We start from the raw sequence: 12,694 nt of genomic DNA, 5'->3' as shown, positions 1-12,694 counted from the left end.
ACACAGAAAACATCCGCATATGTGGACAAGCCAATAATTTCATTATGGCTAATGAGCAATGCCCACCATCATGGCCGTTCACCTAGTACGTCACTTCGTCCATCAGAGCGCTCTCAGACGCTACAGTATAGATAGTGCCATGAATCCTTTCATATTTATTTCCAAATTATCCTATTGGCTGGTTGATTACGTCTCACGAGGGGAGAGAGAAAGTGAGTTTACCTGGTCACGGGCAGTTAGAGAGAATATCACTCGGGACTCGCACGCCGTAGAGAGAACATCACGGACTCAGGTCTCGTACACCGTATAGTTAAGTTGACTGAAGACTTGCATGCCGGATAGATAACATCATGTGTACTCGACAAGTGGAGCTCGAACTGTTTTCAATTCTCGTAACTTAAGTTTATCGTGATAGATAGTTCGAGAACAGTGCGTCGCTATATTTCTTTGCATATTTACGCATTATACGGAAGTTTCTTTCAGATGTAGGTATATCTTGTGATTTAGCGTGCTTACAACTTGTGTCAGATTTGTATCAGTGGAGTAGGTAAATTTGCGTCGTGACATTTTTATCTTCGATTGTATGTGTTTGAGAGATTGTAGTGGATCGTACTTTGAAATATCGCTTGCTAGCGATACGTCTTGGGGGCAAGTAATTGTGATTGTGTCGAGTAATATATTATGTGATATATACATATTTGAGGTATATTGTATTGGGGATCGCGTGATGAAGAATAAGTTGATATGTGAGGTTTGATGATTCGGGATTACGTGATGATATGTGATTTGAAATGTGAGGTTTTGATGTTCCAAGACGGTTCGTGTGATAGAGCAGCGATTACGATCCTTGGCTTACGTTCCATTTGACCTTGTAATGAACTAGAATAGTATGGGCCCCATATTATTGTTCTAGTATTTTCCCTACTCCATTTTGGTTTATTGGTTCCCATTGCCGCTATTTCAGGAATCGAGTACCATTGAGTTTCCGTTGCTATTTGAACGATAATTGAGATTTGAAATTGTCGTCGGTTACTTATATAATGTGTATCTCTCTCTCTCTCTCTCTTGGGCATTGTTTATTGTAAAGTACAGAGATTTTGTGTCAGTGCAATCTGCACAGTTCATGCGAGGTCTATGTGGAATTGGTAATGTATAGTGATCAGTTATGTGATGCCTTATACTGAGTAAAGTCTTTGTGTTGTTGAGTTTATATATATGTTCAGTTTGGTTAGTCAGATTGTATGGTATTTGTGATTGAATGGGTCATGTATTGAGTTAGTGTGCTGACTGGGCGTTGTCTTGAGATTCATATCTAGATGGTTATTATATATATTCAGAGAGTGTTTTCATGACTAGATGGTTAATAGGTCAGTCATTGATTATTGAGTGATGGGCATATTAGATTGTGTTATGACCTATAAGTATGTTTGCCCAGTCTAGTAATACTTTTACGATTCAGATATTGTTGTGATACTTGTTCAGATTAATTTGTCTTACTTTCATTCGCTTATTTTATATTTCTTTGTTATCTCATTTACCATTCATGTATATTGTTATTCATTTATTGTTAATTATATTTGTTATACAAATTCACACTATTTATTTCCAAAAGTCTTCCACTGCGCACATCCAATCTTTCCAATGTACCGTCCACCTGGCGACAACAGCCACTATAAGAAATATAGAGGAGTGGATGATCGTACACCTCGTCCCTCTCACTAACCATGCAGGAAGCCATGATAGTTACTAGTGGTAAGAAATATATGCAAATAGATATTTGTATCGGATCTGCATATCTTAATAAAACTTAATAATTACAAGTTTCATATTTAATTAAGATGATTGAGGCACAGTTGTCCCTGCATATAATATGTGCACATTTAGATATTAAAGGTATATTTCATGCATGCTTTAATTCTTTTTGGTAGCAAAAACTGTTTTCTAGTTTTCTGGACTTCGATAAAATATATTATAACTCAATAAAGGTCATGTTGCAGTTTCAGGGGGACTTGCTATGCAGCAAATTCATCTTGAGTTACAAGGTGGAATCTTGGTAAGCTTTGCAATGCTGTGTGGTGAGAAAGAAATGGGAGAACACATTCTTTTTCAGCAGCATCTAGCAACTAGAAACACAGTGCCTGGAGCTTAGTGAAGGTCCTGCCATCAAATTTGTGGATGCAGCAGGCGTTAAGCAAGATGGTGTTGTAAAAGAGAAAAACTGGCGATATCCTTGCAAAGAATGATGGTCTGAAGAAGTTGAGGGAAATCAGCTGAGTGCTTTAGTGATATGATAGTGAAGTGGACATTAATCCTATCATGATACCAGATTACAAGTTTTGGTCCCCTCATTTCATGTGATGTAAAAAGAACTTCTTCTGTGCACAAGTTTATATTTATGGACAGGAGAAACAAGTTGGATCCTTAAAATATGGAAGAGATTAAAGTATCACAAAGTTTCATAAGTCATGAAAGAAAATGAACTGTATCAAATTGGTTTTAATTAAATCAGCAATAACCAATAAGCAATAACTAAGAAATTACAGTCACTGTGTATTCCTTTAAGCCCAATAGTCTGAATATTTCCAATTATGTGGCTAATGTTTGTTTTTCGTGGGATTCTATCAGAGTGGAATGATTTAAATCAAGATTTTAATCACTTGATTTTTGTTATATAAAATCAAATTATTCTTATGATAAAATCAGTGAATTATTTTTTAAAATTATGTTTATTATTATTAATTTTTGAAGTAATAATTCACAGATACATCCTATATATTTTGTTTTCTTATAGTTGTGCAAGGCCTGTTTCACACATACTTGGCAACTGTATAAATGGCACCGTTAACACAGTTAAAGGACGAAGATTATATGAGTTTTCACATGCACTGGTGCTGTCTATATGGTAAGTGGTCGCCGTGCCTTCCTGGCAACCGTCACCATCTTAATGGCACAACACATTGTAGTGAACAGTTGAATGGCTTCCTTCATACATGCTGTGTCTGTTGTATGGTTCTTTAATTTATGTACCAACATTGTGCATTAATATTCAGTGAATGTTAATATGTATAAAATTAGCATTGCTGTAACGCATCTATGATCCATGTTGGTAACAATACACTAAAATAATCAGTAAAGTGTAAAGTATCGCCATTCTGTGTAAAAGGTACTGTTTGGATGGTCACTGTCTATGTGTGAAATGGGCATAATGCTTGTAGTCCATTGTTGTTCAAATTCAAACGGTTGTTTTCTATTTTTAGTTTGTTTTATGTCATTATTGAGTTAACATCTAGTAGTAACTTGCTTTGCTAAGAAAAAAAAAATCACTTTATTGAGTGTATTAATTTGTTCTACTTGTAAAAGTGTAGCAAGAAGGCTGCTGCTAACATAAAAAGATCAATCCAGGCCGAAAACTTGATCCAGTTTGGAGAGAATTAAAATTTTTTAAATTTTTCCCACTTCGAGTGGAAAAGGCATGAAAGCTATTAAATGCAAATCATATAGTTTAGAAATCCTGGGATTAGTTGCTACATTGACGTTACATATTAAAAAATGTAACAGCATAGAAGTTAAATAAAGAAAAATATTAGAATAGGCCTACTCCAATAGCTGCAAATGAAGATCAAAATTTAGACAGGTCCAGTAGTTGCACCTTCAGTATCAAAACAAAAGAGATTAGTTACGTTCACCTATCCACTGAGAGACTGTCTCTGAAAAATTAAATAAAGTCAGCTTAGTTTCTTTGTTGTCCGAACAAGTGAAGAACAGAAAGAGGATTTTAGATAAACAAATTGCAAAATTCTATTATGCTACAAACAATTCCTTTGTTGCATTCAGCTAGAAGACAGAAGAACTGTTAAAAAATATGTTGTAATGTATCATATCTCAATTCAAGTTATTGTTAAAATACAGCATGTAAATTGATTCCTCATTACTCATCCTAGGTACTTGATAAACAGTGAAGCACATACCAATCTGAGAATAATATCAAATGATTTATACAAGCAAAAATTTAATTAAAAAAAATCCGATTTAAATCAAATAAATCTGATTTAAATAAAAAATAATTTTTGTATTTTTTTTAATAAAGAGATTTTTTTGTCCTCTGGCTCATATACTATGGTAAGTTTGCCAGCTCTTCAGCTTTCAGTGCATATTTTGCCATTTTAAATGCATATTTTAGGGGCTTTAGTACATATAATTCTCAACACTAATGCAAGAGTGTATCAAAAACTTTCCGTACTAGCTCTGTATACAAAAAAAGTACTTTATTTACCTAAGTTTGAACACCATCTCCTTCTAAATAGTCACCTTGCGCAGCAATACACCAGTCCCAGCATTCCTGACACTTCTGAAATGCGGCCTTCAAGTCATTTTTTGTAAGCGAGTCCATAACCTTCTGTGATTCACACTGGATCTCGGCAATGCACAGTGGTACCGATCCCCTCAAAACCCGGCCAAAAATCAATTTTTCGAAATGCGAATAACAGGATGAACCCCACTTACCATTATTCTATTATGCCTGTGGGTCATAAAACTGCAGATGATGACTGCACTTCAACTCTTCTCAGTTAGTGGTGAGAACTGAAAGTGAGAGTTTGTGTGTGTGCCTGGTCTCTTGCTGCAAAGCTTATTTCTGACGCGCGTTTCGAGACACGTTTCTGGTAACTTAATCTTTTGTTATATGGCGAGTATTGTATTTTCTGACTTTATGTCTATATTATTCTGACACAATGATGTTTTAATCATTTATGTCATTAGTCGTTATATTTTAAAGTATTTAATATCGTAGTAAATATAGTCTGCCGTTAATTGAAAAAAAGTTCACACACACCTACAAAAGTTTCCCGAAGCTCCCCGATTCTGATTTATGTTGTAGGATATTGTCTGACATTTCTATTTTCAGATCATAAAAGAAAAAAATTGCGCCTTCTTGCGCCTTTTGATAATATACCAAGAAATGCTTGCTATTGAAGGAATAGGTTAGTATATAAAAATACTGATAATTTGATAATTACAATTACAAGTTTATACTAAATGAAAAATCGAACTGTGGTTTTGTATTATAAATGATGTTTATTATTTCAATCTACGGTTATGAAATATCACTACAAATCAGTATTGTATTGTTTAGAATTTCTTTGTTTAATGATAGTGTGCAAGTTGGCATTTAGACGGAGATGAGAAACATTATATGCGGTATTGCAACACAAATCATCTACCAGAAAGGAACAACAGACATTTTGTTGAATCATACAATAGCAGAAGCGGGAATAAAAAGCTCTGAAGAAAAATCGAAAATATTAAAACTGGCTGTTTCCCGATTTTCTAGCAAATTGTTTGAACAATAAGACAGAGCTGGTAAAGAAGGATATAGTTTTCTTCAAGTTATCAATTTTTTTTTAGCAGTGAATTAATTTCTGACATTGAGGCCAATTTTCCTTCAGTTTCAAAGAAGAGAAGAGCAGACAAGAATTTTGAAGACAGTAATGTGAGGACAAAACGAAGAAAAGCAGAAATTCTAAGAAGTTACGAACTTGTGGAATCATTAACTTTCGCAGTGGAAATTAAATACAAGGAAAGTGGGAACACTGATTCGGCACAAGTGCTAGCTGAAATGCAAAAAACACCAACAAGACCATAAACAATTTGAAAAGCCTGGGCATCAGCATCAACTAGCACTAATTTCGTTGAGAGATATACTAATGATAATGCTTTAGCTCTCTTTTATAATCTGGTGATGCCAAAATGTTTTGCTTTTGCATACACACGGAGAAAAACAGCTTAATGCCGACATTTACCCATCATATCAAAACATTTTAACTGCTAAAGAAAAGATTCTATCTGGAAAATGTTGTATCGCAAGACGGTGCAGAAGTTAAACTTCAATATTTAATAGATCATATAGCAGTGGGATTAATGCAAGTACAAGAACCAGTATTATCATGACAGATAAAAAAACACCTACAATTTTTAATACTATGTATAAATAGGGACAGACAGTCACAATATAAACAAAGAGCAGAATAAGAGCATTTTTCAGACTGAGATTATTGTTCACATCCTTGGTACATTACAGCTTTACTTTATTGACGAAAAACTAAAAAACTAGTGTTGTAGCAGAATCCTAAACCTTCTTCTACTCTATTTTGCCGACCAATAAAATTTCAATTTAAAACAAACAAAAGACCTTGTTAAAGAAGAAGCTTCCAATATGGATACACAAATAAAAGATCTGAGAAAAGCTGCATACAACTTCAAGGGAAAGCAGGCACAAGTGACTCAACAATTAATCTTAATAACTATGGTAGATGGCAAAGTGTGTAACGCTATGACCTAAACTTCTTCACAGAATTGTTATGTTTGTGGAGCTAACTCGAAAATTATGAACCAACTGGAGGCATTGGCTGCGAAACTTATAGATACATCAACATTTTGATTTGGTCTTTCGTCATTGCATGCTTTGATTTGTGTCTCGAATGCTTGCTTCACATATCTTAGAGGCTGGAAGTTAAACAATGGCAAGTCAGAGGAAATCAAAATAAAGAAGCAGTTGAGAAATGGTTGGATTTTAAAAGACCACCTCGTCCTAATTCCTTGTGTAGGTAGATTGTGAGCTTGCAGTAATATGTAATATTTTAAAATGAAAATGTCAATATTCATAGTTTTAAATTAAATTCTATCTATATGTAATGAAAACTTAATTTGAAAAGGAGGGTCGCAAACACTGGTTGAGAAACAATGGTCTAATGGGTAATATCATGAAGGCTTTTTGTTTTTTGTGACTTACTTAAGTCAATGTAGTATAAGAAATGTAAATAGTGCATGTCAGTTAGCTTTAAATATTTTTGGCCGGGTTTTGAGGTGATCGGTACCACTGTGCAATGGTGTGAAAATGGCGACCTTTCAGCTGCATCTTCATCTTCGGGAAAAAGAAGGGAGCTTAATCTGGCAAGTATAGCAGATGCGGAAGTGATGACATGTTGTGATTGACGAGAAACTCACAAACGAGGAGTAGCTCGGTGATAGGCTGCATTGTTGTTGTGGAGAATCCAATTCTTTGAACGCCACAGATCCAGTCACTTTCGCCGAATGTTCTCCTTCAGGCTACTCAGAACTCTGCAGTAAAACTCTTTGTTGACAGTCTGGCCCTGGGGAACAAATTCGCGATGAACAATGCTCTAGATGTTGAAAAAGACAATGAGCATGCTCTTCATGCTGCAGCTCAGTCTCACCTTCTTCGGTCGTGGAGACGATGGGTTCTTCCATTGCGACGACTGCCAATTTGTCTCGGGGTCGTAATTGTAGACCCAAGACTAGTCACTGATGATGATCCTGAAGGTGAGTGATGGCTCATCTGCAGCACGCTCATGGAGATCTTGGCACACTGCGATGTGATGTTCCTTCTGCTCTGGAGTCGGGAGACATGCCACATGTTCAGTTCAGACGTTATGATTGTCTGCATTTACTTGTGCGACACACTAACAATGTCAGCAGTGTTGTTGATCATCCTCCAATGATCCTCATGCACAAGTTGTCGAATTCATTCCACATTTTCAGGAGTAATGCTCGTGGAAGTTAGTCCAGATCATTGCTCATCTTTCAGGATGTTCTTTCGTTTTTGAAGTGACTGTAGCACTTGAAACACTGCCTCATCACTATATGTTTGCCAAAGCATGTTTAATGTCTCTGTGGCCGATTTCCCAACTTTAACGCAAAATTTCACGTTGTCTCGTTGTTCCATCTTTTTGTCCATGATGTAATCGCAGACTAGCACATGCACATGATCACAAAACACCAATATAACAACTCCTGATGTTGCACATTGCCAAATCAAGATTGCAGCTCACTATTGCTGAGTGTGCAACCCTGTGCTGTCGTCTCCTTGTGCGCTACAGACCAAGTACAGGAACTTTTTGAGACAACTTCATAATTATGTGAAAAAAAAAAATCACTCCAACTGAACATTAAAAAAGCAAGGGCATGCACAACACTGAAACATTTGGAGTTATCAAATATGTGTTAGAGGTAGATCCTGAAACAACTAACTGATTAATCTTGGACAATGATATGTCCATTTTCGTCTCCTATTCTTTGCATATAGCAATCAGACACCATCACGTACCACTTATTTGGTTAAAAAAAAATTAGTGTCACAAAGTTAATATACAATTTCTCATTATACGTTTTAAGTATTTCGTAACAATGCTGTTCTTTATCAGGTTGTGCATTATATGACAATCCACAGTTTATTTTTTAGAACCATTTGATTATTCAAATGAAGTATATAAACGATACAATTTAGTAGAACCAGCGGTGGTACATCAATAAGAGCAGAAGAGCATGTGAACTTGTTTCTGTTAATGTACAACTATTCTTATTATTTGTCATATTGATTTACTGGGAATGTATAATATTCAAATCGAGTAGTTTAAACTTCCTGCAACTTTCACAGATTCTTGTATAAATTTGGCAACATAGGTTCACATGAAAGCCATGCTCTCTTCAAGGAGGCTACACGACTTGACACACATGCACAGGACAAAATTGTCTTTAGCTGGCCGCTTATGTCTCATCAAGAGCACAAGGTGTTGAGTGAACACTGAACCTATCCAGCAGATGTCAGGTGCATCAATGTGTTCTCGAGGTAGGAAATAGTTTATATTTTAGTCTATAGGTATCAGCATTTCTCACTGTTGGAGCTTTTATTTTGTATGGATGTGCATACAGTGCTGCTATGGGAATGTAGTCAGTGAATTACTATACTTCAAAGTTCAGAATACTTTAGTTAGGCATATGTGCCATGCTATAATGACATATCCTACAAGATAAACGTGTGAGCAAACATATAAAATTAATGGGATTTCATTATTATCATTATTGTTATTGTTAATATATATTTGAACTTAAACATGGTCTTTTCTCGATAGTGAAATATTAGAATGACGAAATTTATATTAAACACATTAATTTGGACTAATGATTTCAAGTTCTCTTGGGTTTTGGAACACAAAATTGTGAATATACACAATATTTTATCACAAGTCGCCACTGATATGAACCCAAAATAAGAATATAAACTTTCATCTTATAGACTGAATAGGAATGACATTCTTTATAATTCCAACTGCTAGAAATCTGACTTAATTTAAGCAGCTTTTAAAATCAAGAAGACTCAGGAAAGACGAAAATCTACCAATACGAAATCTATGATCTCGAAATGAACAGGGGCTATATTGTGGTGGGGTATGATTTTGTCGCTGTGACAGGTTTGTTGCTAGTTCTGACTATGACTATCGAAAAGAAGAGATGGCCTTTATATTTAATAGGTATTTTAAAAAACAGAATAAATGAGTTAACAGAATTAGCCTTTGGGCATTCCACCGTGTCCTGGAAGACATTTAATGGCTGAGGAGAGAATTTGGTCGTGAAGTAAAATATATATATCTATAATAATAAAAAGGGAAACACTTTTTAATAATGTTGTTAATGCTAGCAGTTCTGGAAAACTCACAAGAAACCACGTTAAACAATAGTTAAAAAATGTATTCATTTCAGATGTAAAGGACAACACTTTAAACAGTACTTGATTCTTGGTCAGGACAAGATGTTTTGGAACAGGAAGGGTTGCCAACTCTGTTAGGTTCATTATGTCTCACTACTCCAGATGACTGATGGGGTAGTCAGGTGTAATAAGTCCAACCCCCTTGGTCTTACCTATCTGTCCTGATGATGGAACCTATATGTAGTTCTCTGGAACATAGGAAATGTCAAGTTCCAGGACATGGTGAAATGCCCACAAGTCTAATTATTTTGATCACATTCACTATAAAAGCCTAAAAGTGCACTAACTTACTTTCATATAAATGATAGAATACTTTGAATAAAATTCCAAACGAAAAATAAAGAGATAAGATCAAACAAAATGGCGAGCATCAATCAACTAACCAATCAAATTTAACAGTGCATATCTCAGAAACCGCACATTTCCAAAACAAGTGACTATTGCCATTTTTATCAGAGACCTCTAATTAGTCAAATATCAGTTCTTCATCAAAATAGAGCTTTTGAGACAGATACACCTCCCTTGTAAGTATAGAGAAGACTCTATTCATGGATCTATATTTCAATGGTCTAGAACCATACTGCTCTGAGTCCCATTTATCTTATTTTATAGTACAAGCTGTTAAAGTTTTGAGGTAATCAATTTTGTTTAATTTATAATTCCATGAGAAATGCTGTGTAATCGGCTACAAAAGCGAGATTTTGATCTAGCTGTAGTTAAAACCCAATTTGAGTCCTTCGAGTGAGAAATGTTTAATGTTAGAAGCAGAGTAGATGAACTATGCCAGATTCCAGTCGAATGTACGGACAAAAGGAAGAGAGAGGAAAACAAAAGCTCTGGAAGACAAAGAAATTTGCGACGTGATCTAAATGCGAAGCAATAGAAAGATTCAAAGTTACTGGACACCTTGTTCTAGCATCCTTTTTTCTCTCCGAAAAGTTCTCACTTTACAGTAAAAGGTTTCCAGAAAATCTATTCAAACTTTCTACCAATTATTTATTATTCATATCTGGATTCGAAAAAGCTTAGAATGGTGTCATTTATGTAAGACAAGAGTTTAAAGACATGCCAGGTTGTTTAAGTCTTTTAGACTTTATTCAATTCAATAATCTTTCATAAACCCCCAGTGAATGTGTGAGGCTGTTGACTGTAATAATTGTAATTCCTATGACGACTCTGAAATGTATCATTTAAATATTTTATTTATGATTTAATTGAGAAACGAACTGAAATTAGAATGTTACATACATTTTTGCAATTCTTTTTAGAACAGATAAGTTTATCTTTAGTTCATAGGCTGATGTGCACCACCTGGATCAGAAGTCAAGAGCCGCCATTGATTGTCTTATATCTAGGACTTAGAATATTCAAGCAGCCCATTACTTTTTTCTGGTACTGTATATACAAACTTCAGCAGTATAAATAGATGACAACTTTATCTAATAAGAATTCTTTTAATATATAAGAACAGAAAAGTGCAAGTTGTACAAAACAATTTCTATGACTAAATTCTTTTACAAATCGTCGAAATTTCTTCACATTTGGTAACTACATATAAGCAGTGTTCGCAACTACAATTCATGGAAGGGCTTAAAGAACTAAGTCATTAAATACCCGTATCATCGATGATGGATATTATGTTTTTGTACTGTAAGAAATTAAAAGGTCAATCAAAGTCTGTATCAAGAATAGTAAATGTGTAATTTTTGTAGCTAAATTGATGTCCAAATTCACTAAGTTTGCAACTGCTCAAAATCAAACTGGAAACAAATATTATCTAGCGGCTAAATGTAAAGCATGTTGTGGAATGTATAGCTATTGGAATAAATATCTGGTGCTTTATGTAACCAGACATTAGCCAAGTATTTTCCATTGAATCGGCCATCTCATTTGTCTGACAATTCTTGCATGATGTATTTTTGATTTCAAACAAAGGCCAATTAATATGCCATTAGAAAAGTTCAGGATAACAGACAGGGTTTGCATTTGAACGGGTTACATCAGCTTCTTGTCTATGCGGACGACGTGAATATGTTAGGAGAAAATCCACAAATGATTAGGGGAAACACGGAAATTTTACTTGAAGCAAGTAAAGCGATATGTTTGGAAGTAAATCCCGAAAAGACAAAGTATATGATTATGTCTCGTGACCAGAATATTGTACGAAATGGAAATATAAAAATTGGAGATTTATCCTTCAAAGAGGTGGACAAATTCAAATATCTTGGAGCAACAGTAACAAATATAAATGACAGTTGGAAGGAAATTAAACGCAGAATAAATATGGGAAATGCGTGTTATTATTCGGTTGAGAAGCTTTTGTCATCTAGTCTGCTGTCAAAAAATCTGAAAGTTAGAAATTATAAAACAGTTATATTACCGGTTGTTCTGTATGGTTGTGAAACTTGGACTCTTACATTGAGAGAGGAACAGAGATTAAGGATGTTTGAGAATAAGGTTCTTAGGAAAATATCTGGGGCTAAGAGGGATGACGTTACAGGAGAGTGGAGAAAGTTACACAACACAGAACTTCATGCATTGTATTCTTCACCTGACATAATTAGGAACATTAAATCCAGACGTTTGAGGTGGGCAGGGCATGTAGCACGTATGGGTGAATCCAGAAATGCATATAGAGTGTTAGTTGGGAGGCCGAGACGTAGATGGGAGGATAATATTAAAATGGATTTGAGGGAGATGGGATATGATGATAGGGAGTGGATTAATCTTGCACAGGATAGGGACCAATGGTGGGCTTATGTGAGGGCGGCAATGAACCTTCGGGTTCCTTAAAAGCCATTTGTAAGTAAGTAACAAAGGCCAATTAATTTTTTACTAAAACTATTACATTTCTATGCATAATTCCTGGGTAAATTGACTTATGCCAAAACAAATTTCAACCAATAGTTTAGGAGGAATCACTGTATAGAAACAGACAGAAAGATGGCATATCTAAAGCCACTTTTCTGGCATTAAACATGCAGAAAACGTATACTGCCATAGTAGTCTCAAATCAGTCTTGCAGAGTTACAATACTTTTTCTATATACTTTGTACAATGAAAGGAAAATAGTTCTTTTTTTTTTTTAAATTCATTGTTAACTCTCTAGCATTTCTTAGTGCTTTCTGGTCG

At 35.0% G+C, this 12,694-nt stretch overlaps 2 protein-coding genes across 14 annotated transcripts in view; one reads left to right on the top strand and one right to left on the bottom strand.

Moving 5' to 3' along the window:
* The window catches only part of LOC138704964 (rhomboid-related protein 4-like), a 59,126-nt gene that overhangs the window by 5,673 nt on the left and 40,759 nt on the right, over nt 1-12,694 (bottom strand). The window lies entirely within an intron of this gene.
* LOC138704966 (uncharacterized) overlaps nt 1-12,694 on the top strand; it is an 83,621-nt gene that overhangs the window by 55,538 nt on the left and 15,389 nt on the right. For 8 of the 11 annotated variants that reach the window (XR_011333508.1, XR_011333510.1, XR_011333503.1 and 5 more), the window contains 2 exons: nt 1,613-1,752; nt 1,998-2,781. The exons of 1 other annotated variant lie outside the window; for it this stretch is intronic. Coding sequence is in view for 1 of the 10 variants with exons in the window: in XM_069833444.1 (XP_069689545.1) it covers nt 1,998-2,057 (60 nt within the window). In the remaining 9 variants the exon portion in view is untranslated. 2 more of the 11 variants (XR_011333506.1, XM_069833444.1) reach the window with 2 other exon arrangements.

The sequence above is a fragment of the Periplaneta americana genome, chromosome 8 (assembly GCF_040183065.1).
Source record: "Periplaneta americana isolate PAMFEO1 chromosome 8, P.americana_PAMFEO1_priV1, whole genome shotgun sequence".
In the NCBI taxonomy this organism is placed as follows: domain Eukaryota; kingdom Metazoa; phylum Arthropoda; class Insecta; order Blattodea; family Blattidae; genus Periplaneta; species Periplaneta americana.
Note: the sequence above shows the minus strand (reverse complement) of the source record. Positions and strands in the feature narration are given on the sequence as shown.